We start from the raw sequence: 8835 nt of genomic DNA, 5'->3' as shown, positions 1-8835 counted from the left end.
TGGAGGTAGAAGGTTTCACTTTGTCTCTGCTCTCCCCCCTCCAGGAGGCCTACTCGGTGGCCCGACAGTTCAACCTCATCCCCCCGGTGTGTGAGCAGGCAGAGTACCATCTGTTCCAGAGGGAGAAGGTGGAGGTGCAGCTCCCCGAGCTCTACCACAAGATAGGCATGGCTGGAGTCTTGTTGTTCTTTGGTTGTTTCTTTGGTTCATGATGCATGAAGCAGGCAAAGTTTAGGTACGTTAAAGTGGCGAACTACAAAGAAGCTATTCTGATTTCATTGGCGACACCTATTGCGATAAGCCGCAATTGCAGGTTGGTTTTTTGGACCTTGTTTTCCAGAGATCAAACGAGTGTGGCCTGTGTGACGTCAGTCAGTTGGTTTACTTGCTTCGTTAGCAGAGGCTGTGAGTGAGATGGAGAGCAGGACTGTTGCGTTAGCGCTGCCTACCCTCTCTGGTGGAACAACCACTGCTGGGTGATGAAAGTCTGTGCGAGGGCTTAAATCAGTGGGCAATAGGCTTATTCCTCATTATGTTACCTTATTTATCTATATATAGTGACTTAAAAGGTATTTACTTAGATGAAAACCTTCGAGATTAGTCCTTCAAGGTTATTCACAAAGATCGATAAAATAAAATGTGTTATTATCATGTAGAGGCATTACAATGTTTTACTACATAAATTCCCTCTATAACACTCTCTTCTCTCCAAATTTCTTTTTTTCTATAGGCCTACCATTCCGCCAAAGTCAGAACTCAATAAAATATTAAAAATCGATCCATCAGTAACATCAGTGCCTCTACTCTACGAATTTCCTATTACCCATCAAATCCCAAAACCTTATTTTAAATCAACAACCTTTTTAATCAGCTACCTTATGGTTTCCATGGTCACAGGAGTGGGGGCCATGACGTGGTCTCCGCTGGCTTGTGGCATCATCTCTGGGAAGTACGAGAACGGCATTCCGGAAACTTCTCGGGCCTCAATGAAGGTAAACCAGCCTCATATGCTATTATTTCATCTATAAGGGTCTACTAAATATCACATGCTAAGCTGCGGAAGAGTGACAGAATTCCACAGGGTTTTGGTATTTTTTCTTTGGTCAAGTAATTAATTGGGAAATAATTTGTCCTTATGGGTTGACATTTTTGTGTTTGAACCTGCCATAGAGTTTCTCATGCGAGACGTGGCTTATCGCCAAAAGAAAATCCCTGGATGCGTTCTGATGTGCGAGCCCTATAATTCAAATAATGAATAGTAGATTACGCAAAGTTAAAGCTGGCAGGAAAAAAGCTCTGTACCACCCCTGGTCAGCATCAGGTGCATGTGTTTTATCTAACGATCCCACTGGACCAGGCCTGCCACACAAACACCAGAGAAGCCAACCATGGTTGGAGAGGCTGGGGCCATCAGGACTGGAGCTCACTGTGAGGAGGTATTGGGGGACAGGACATTGTTTTGGATTGAGACGTCTCTCTCTCTCGGTCCAGTCCTACCAGTGGCTGAAGGAGAAGATAGTGAGTGAAGACGGGAGGAAGCAGCAGGCCAAGCTGAAGGAGCTTGGTCATATCGCTGAGAAGCTGGGCTGCACTCTGCCTCAACTGGCAGTGGGTAAGACGCACACACACACACACACACACACACACACACACACACACACACACACACACACACACACACACACACACACACACACACACACACACAAACAAAAAGTAGAGGATACATAATGTCAGTATATTATGTCAGCAAATATTATATTATTTAATAATCTATACCCAATAATACACCTTTCCAGCATGGTGCCTAAGAAACGAAGGCGTGAGCTCAGTTCTTCTGGGAACCTCCAACCCTCAGCAGCTCACAGAGAACCTGGGAGCTATACAGGTGGGAACGCACACACACACACACACACACACACACACACACACACACACACACACACACACACACACACACACACACACACACACACACACACACACACACACACACACACAGTTTATTCTCACTCGATTTCATCTCTCGCCCTCCCTCCCTGCCTCCTCTCCCCCCAGTTCCTGCCGAAGATGACCTCCCATGTAGCGTCGGACATTGACCACATCCTGGGCAACAGGCCGTACGGTAGGAAGGACTTCCGCTCCTAGACCCAGGCGTAGCTCCTGTCCTTGGGTCGGCTGTGTCCACATCCATCCCCACCTGTCTGTCTACTCACCCTGGAGACAGCCCTTCACCAGTGCCTCCTTCGGGGCCCCCCCAGAGCTCCTGGCTAGCTTCATAGACCAGCTCCAGACAGCTCAGCTTAGCCCTCTAACCCCAAACCCTTCTGAGAACTAGCCCTGCTGGGCACAGCTCAGAGGTTAAGCCCCACTCCAGCTGTGATACGAAGGATCCTAGCTTATGGTTCTGTCCGCCTGTTCACTGTGTTATATTCTACTACTAGTCCAGTGCAGCTATAAGGCAAAGTGATATTCAGCTTCCTGCCCTGTCAGCATCCCAACCCATGTTCCTATACTCGTACACCCGCTACGTTAAGCTTAGATACAGCTCCATGATCCAGACTGCTTTCGAAACTGTGACTTTCTGGTTAACCTGTAATTTTTTACATTTTGAACTTCTTCAAAATGTAATTCAGAAGCTTTAGAAAAAGACACAATACATGCCTTTGAAAGTATGCTTACCTTAAACAAGCTTCAGGTGCGTGCAATATAGATGACAATGTATGCTCTCCATTATTTATTAATTGATTTAATACACTATAAGAGGCTTATAATCAATATATGGGAAATATCTCTTGCTCCAAACAAAGGTTTCATCCTACACAGAAATGATAATGGAAAGATGCAATATGATATTATGCCATAAGATAACCAATTTTTCATATATGTGCACATGTATATCAATAGATATATCTATATATATAGATATAGATAAACATATATAATATATATTGAACTAACCAGAGATCATTGGTTGGAATTATTTCATGAGATAAAAATGCTAAAATATGATGCATGTGACGACCCATGAGCTGTTCTACATCAAACCCCATAGAGAACCGAATATTTGTGAGAGCACCTGCAACACGCCTCTAATGCAGTGCTTTGAAAAGCAAGCCCCTGTTCTGGTCAGCAATCTCCCATTTATACCACAGGATTGTGGGAAAATTGGTTTAGGAGGACAGGAGAGAGTGAAGCATGTTGCCTCCTTTAGTACACTCGAAGACGTCTAGACCCCTGCTTAGATCCTAGAAGGAAGAGAATTATGTTGAAATGGATGCTTCCTTCTCTCTGTTTGCATCTATTAATGACAACTTTATTTTGCCTGTAAACAGAGCTTGTATTGTTGACTTGGGCATGAAACGTTGGGGAATATATTAAATCTCCACAGTAATCAACATAGTCCATTATGGACATGCTTGCTTTAAATGGGTACCATGCCTTCTACAATTCCTACTGTTTTACAGTGAGTAAAAGAGGACATATTTTGGAAATTATAAAAAAATATATAGAGTATTATTTTATGGTATTGAATGATTCTTGGTTATTATTTTGACTTCTTTGGTCAACAATGATGACATGGTGTACATGTAAATAGAACGTTAACGAGACCCATGTAAGATAAGACGATACCAAGCCTATTTTCTTGCGTAACGTATGGCTAAGTTATGATAAACAAATGTAAATAGTGTTCATCTGTTAAACCTCTTGCAGTGTCGTGCACTAGTGCTGGCTTCCAATATCGACTCTCTGTCCTCTTGCTTTAACTGATTATTTATTACTATTCTTTTTTTTCCCATATCTCTTGTGATATGTTCTACAAGTAATACATGTAATAAATAAAGGGTCAGCCATTGTTTTGGCTTACTTATAGGTACCAAGAAATCAATGGATTATTAATATGTCTGTTGACGTGACATGTATTTATGTATTTGGCGCAATCATCAATGCTCAGGCTTCTTGTTAATGTTGGTCATTTGGAAAAAGCCATCAAATGATTTAGAGTATATATTAGTATGCTCTAAATCAGTATAGATTTTAGAGGGGGCATATCTGCTGACATAGAGGAACCCAGTGTAATATAAATACAGAGTTACTATTTTAATTATAAGTTTGTTATGTTATACAATACATCACACACAGGTTTGGTTAGAATCAGAAATAAGGGCAATCATTGTATGTGAAAGGCCTTTTTGAAAGGTTTGTGTGAAAGTTGTGAGTCAGTGATGACATAACAATAGTGAAGGAACTATAGTGATCACTGTAGGAACCATAGTGACTACTGAGGGAACCATAGTGATCCCATAAGGAACACAAGTGATTGCATAAGGCAAAATAGTGATCCCATATAGAACCAGTGATCACATAAGAAACAATAGTGATCACATAAAGAACCATAGTGATCACGTATAGGAACCGTAGGGATTGCAAAGGGAACCATAGGAACCATAGCGATCCAATAAGGAACAAAACTGGCCGCATAAGGAACCAATAAAGGCAGTGGGTGCAGAGAATCAAACTAGAGTGCCTTTAGTCCTGATTACCAAACAGGGATGTTTTGATGACATGGTGGTTGTTTCCTTATTGTTCCTGTCCCACACAAGAGGCAAAAGATATAAATTATTGATGATAGTTGTATCATTTGGGATATTAATAGATAGGTTTGAATAGAACTTAAGAGGAAAAGGCGATCCAAGATGATTCAAGAAGCGTCTGTATGCAAGCCTACACTCTGAAGGACAACTTACTGAAATACATTGATATCCAAAGCAGGGAGACACAAATCTGGTAATGTATTATCTAAAATATAAGGTCTTGATATTGAGGGTTTGGAAAAATCATTGTAATGTTTTAGAATGACGAGAGTACAGGCTATATTTAAGTTAGTCAAAATGTGCTGCTTTTACCCAGATAATAACAAAATTGAGCCAGCCTTTCACCTAAGCCTTTCCTATTCTTAATGTATTCTGTATTGTTTCATAGAAAAGCCTTGTTGGTCCATGTATTTGTTGCAATCAAGTGTGTAAAGATCCAAACTGTTCTGAACATTCACTCCTCTGTAAATATATAACAAAGTGTGAATAAATGCATAACACTAACAGCTAAACCGGTGTTTCCTTTTGTACCATTTGTTAGTATACACTTTACACATTTGTTTTTCTAATCTACACAGTTACAATGCAATAATGGAACTGTATAAAAAAAAATACTTCTCTGCTTTGATGTCTCCAAACTTTCAGGCACTACCCAGTACCAAAATAAACACAGAAAACTTGACCAATCAAACCATACAATCGGTTTATTTTTGGTGACTCTTGAGTAATGATTTAGCTTCTCGGACACTTGTACCATAACGGCACGGTGTGGGGCACATTTCACACATAACCTTGCTCATTCTAAAACTCGTACACAACGGTACAAAAAAAAGAATCACAAAGTTGAGAAATCTCAGTCCACATCGTGATGAGATGTCAATACTGCCTGAAGAAATCGTGCTGAGATATTTTTGCCATGGGGCCCACACCTAAAGTGTAATAATAAAGTGTTGAAGAAGATGAGGATCAAACTTGGCCACTTTTATTGGTACAAAAAAACAGACAGACAAACCTGGAGACAGCCTCCAGATATTTGATGATAATGGATTTCATGATCAAATGTGATGTATTTTTCTACCCCACCTGCCCACCGAACCCTACCCAATTTAAACGTGAATACTGAATATCCTTGCTTCCCCCTGGGACTGATTCCTCCCTCCCTCCCTCCCCCCTCCCCAGAGTTGTTTATTTGCTCTTGTTCTTCGGTAGTTGGTTTACTTAGATCCGGTGGACAGCAGAGCGATCAGGCCGGAGGAGGCGCTGATTGACAGGATGTAGTTACTGGAGGGAGAAGGGTTAAGGTCATAAGACGTATGATGTGAAGTCCATGCGCCTGTTCATGTCAAACATCAGGGTAGAAGGTTAAACGATGTCAAACCCCCCATTAAACGATACAAAAGCAACCAAGTTGTTGCGTTTATGTAGCTACAACCATTATGGAGCATGAAAGGAAAAGTTACCGCTTTACAGGAAAGTTTATTTCAACATCAGCTATTTCCCCTAATTCCACATTCTAACTGCATGTCAATGCAAGTCCCACTGGGAACTGAAAGGATACACGGTGGGGTTGAAGTTCTTGAGCAGGAAGAAGGAGGCGACGATGACGAGCACCAAGAAGAGGGTGTTGTTGTAGAAGATGGAGAAGGTTGTGGCTTCGTAATCGGCCACTTCGTTCTTCTTCCACAGGATCCTTGGCAAAAGAGAGCAGGATGGAGAATCAGCATTGATTTGACTCACACATTGATATCTATACAATAGCCCTGAACTGAATGCAATACAACGCAGACTTCTACTAAAATGCCATTTTGATCCAAATCATATTATAGGTTTAAATAATGGTTGCTCTAGTTAATCTTAGAAGAGGAACACACAGCTCTGTCAATAGCAGCTCTTTGCCCACTGGAGTGCCAAACATCTCTAGTATCTTATTAACTAAAAGAGGAAGCTTTGTGGGAAAACTAATTAGGTTACCATTTTGGTGACCAACAATCAATCGCAAAGGCCTGGACTTTTTTTTTAACTGTACGAAACCTGTGTGGAGTTCCTTTTTTAGTCGGTTCTTCATACAAGGAATACAAGTTACATAGCCAACAGTGTGCTTCATAATAGCCATGCAGGAGATAAGGCTTGTTGCAACTCTTTGCTGGTCTAAATTGAGCTTTTGCACTTGGAAAAACTATTGCATGGAATCTCTTTACATGGCCGGGCTGTCTTTTTTTGGTTCACTGACAGAGCACACCTTACTGTCCAGTATTAGGGCAAATATGATTAAGTAAAAATTGGCCATCATAATATGACGAGATGCATTGCGTCTGGTCAAAATATATAAGTAGGGCAGTTTTAGCTCTTCTGCCAACAACCTTGCACTAAATGGAAGGTTATCAGAGATTGAGTTTTGTATGAGTGACAAGATAAGGGTTGGACTGCCAGCCCACGGCTCACCTCTCATCCTTCTCCTTGCGGGACATCTTGCGGTTGTCAGCCTCAGACAGCTTCCTCGTCACCTCCTTGGAAACAGCGTCCTCCCTCTTCTGGGCGACCCTGAGGCAAGAGAGTGGAAACTGATGAGTAGGGAGTGAGCACTGTCTCTGAGACTAGATGGCAGATTAATCAATGGGTCATAAATCAATAATAGAGATGAAGATCACAGGAGACGTCTGATTCCCAAGAGATTTGATCAAAGGAAGTTGAATATTCATGTTCAGGGCAAAGATTACAAATTGAGTTGACAGAAATAAAAAAAGGGTGGGGGGTCTAAAGAGTTGTATTTAAAGATTATGTACCACCCTTTGAGTACACGTAGTAGTAGTTTTCACATCCTATCTTCCTGTGTGGGATGTGTGCAGACAAAGAGAATAATCAAATAACATCTTGCTCCACTACAATACGTACTTGTGTTTGAGGACAAATTTGACGTTTTTGTAGGCAAAGGCAACGAGGTATGTGCTGACCAAAGTCATCACAGCATACAACACTGCAGACTGGACCAGGTCCATATGCCAGATCCTCCAGAACAGCCCTGGAAACACACACAGAGAAAGAGAGGTAAGGCACTGGTCAACTGTGTGTCAACAATGAAAAGTCAGTTTTTGCTTTACATGAACAACTCTTACAAAACAAATCTCAAAAGTTTAATTACATTTAACCAGTTAGCATCAAGTTATAATTTCCACAAGCTAATCACTCATTTGACACGTCACAACACAATACGAACAGCTTAATGTGTCTTCTGAAGCACTTTTTTCACTTCTTGACGAAACTTTCCTCATACATGACAGACGATTTATGCTCAATCAAAAGGCATTCTGATACAAATGGGATGACCCCAAGCTGTCAAAAGACGTGCAACACATCGTTAGACTCCATTTATCGCGATCAGCTAAGCTCCGGAGAGGGAACTACGACGGAAGGTAAGAGGAGGTAGCGATGCAAATGTCCTCCTTTTCGTTTGCGACTTCATTCAGAGTTACATAGCTCCATGTACTAGGCCAGGCTCGGCCGCGGCTGTCCTGCCACGGATGCAGAGCTACACTTCAGTCTCGGAGAAATACTCACAGATGGGTATGGCGGACACGATCAGCGCATTGCCGTAGAAGAGAGCCGTCGATTTGGCCGACAGGTTTCTGCTGAAGTCCTGGAGGAGAAGGTCTTCCTCGGACTGTTGCTTGCTGCTGCCTTTGGGTGCCATGGTTTGTGAGGGGTGAGCCGATCTCTCCGGGGTCTTCACAGAAAAGAGGAATGACACGTAGTAGTAACAGCGGGTTTGAAAAGGCTAGCGTCGCGTCAGCACTAGCACGGAAGTAGATTCTCGGTGAGACCGGAAAGCACCGTAGTAGATTCACTGAACCGAAGGAGATGTATGATATACTGCCATCTAGTGACCGTGTTTATGTAATCTGTCTGGTGCGTAAACCGCCACCAGGGGTCACTACCTCATACAGCATTGTAACGCTGCCATTAAGTCGTGTCCATAATATTGAATCCATGGTGCATTATTATTATAAATAATAATAATAATAATAATAATATAAATAATTAGTAGGCTTACTATAGGCTTCTGGTTGCCATTTATGTTTCTATTTCCTTTTAATCTTTGAAATTCCTGCCTTATTTCCCCTCACTGCCACCAATGTCCACTGCATATCACGCCATTGCTAGGACGCTCAACCTGTGGCTCCATGGTGTGAAAGTGCTGAACTTGCTGTGAAAGTGCGTGCAAATGTATATGTGCGTGCGTGCA

General features: G+C 42.0%; 2 protein-coding genes across 4 annotated transcripts in view; one reads left to right on the top strand and one right to left on the bottom strand.

The window, feature by feature from the left end:
- Positions 1 to 5107, top strand: part of kcnab1a (potassium voltage-gated channel subfamily A regulatory beta subunit 1a) — a 77424-nt gene extending 72317 nt beyond the window's left edge. For all 3 annotated transcript variants that reach the window (XM_030381290.1, XM_030381292.1, XM_030381291.1), the window contains 5 exons: positions 45 to 165; positions 898 to 992; positions 1492 to 1612; positions 1800 to 1888; positions 2059 to 5107. In XM_030381290.1, coding sequence (XP_030237150.1) covers positions 45 to 165; positions 898 to 992; positions 1492 to 1612; positions 1800 to 1888; positions 2059 to 2148 — 516 coding nt within the window. In that variant the 3' untranslated portion in view covers positions 2149 to 5107. The remainder of the gene's footprint in view (positions 1 to 44; positions 166 to 897; positions 993 to 1491; positions 1613 to 1799; positions 1889 to 2058) is intronic.
- A 448-nt stretch (positions 5108 to 5555) lies between these two features.
- ssr3 (signal sequence receptor, gamma) lies at positions 5556 to 8424 on the bottom strand. Its single transcript, XM_030381294.1, has 5 exons — positions 8151 to 8424; positions 7488 to 7614; positions 7038 to 7136; positions 6154 to 6285; positions 5556 to 5876 (listed from the first exon to the last, which is right to left on the bottom strand). Exons 1-5 carry the CDS (start codon positions 8281 to 8283, stop codon positions 5810 to 5812), a joined length of 558 nt encoding a protein of 185 aa, XP_030237154.1. The 5' UTR covers positions 8284 to 8424; the 3' UTR covers positions 5556 to 5809.
- Between the last annotated feature and the right edge of the window lie 411 nt (positions 8425 to 8835).

This window comes from Gadus morhua, chromosome 16, assembly GCF_902167405.1.
Source record: "Gadus morhua chromosome 16, gadMor3.0, whole genome shotgun sequence".
In the NCBI taxonomy this organism is placed as follows: Eukaryota; Metazoa; Chordata; class Actinopteri; order Gadiformes; family Gadidae; genus Gadus; species Gadus morhua.
This window is presented reverse-complemented; position numbering and strand designations above follow the sequence as displayed.

Excerpts from the sequence above, each read along its gene's own strand:
- ssr3 (XM_030381294.1), bottom strand. The coding sequence starts at position 8,283 with ATGGCACCCAAAGGCAGCAGCAAGCAACAGTCCGAGGAAGACCTTCTC. Across the intron at positions 7,137-7,487 it reads AAATTTGTCCTCAAACACAA|GGTCGCCCAGAAGAGGGAGG; the intron begins GTACGTATTGTA and ends CTCTTGCCTCAG. Across the intron at positions 5,877-6,153 it reads AAGAACTTCAACCCCACCGT|TAACTACATCCTGTCAATCA; the intron begins GTATCCTTTCAG and ends TTCTCCCTCCAG.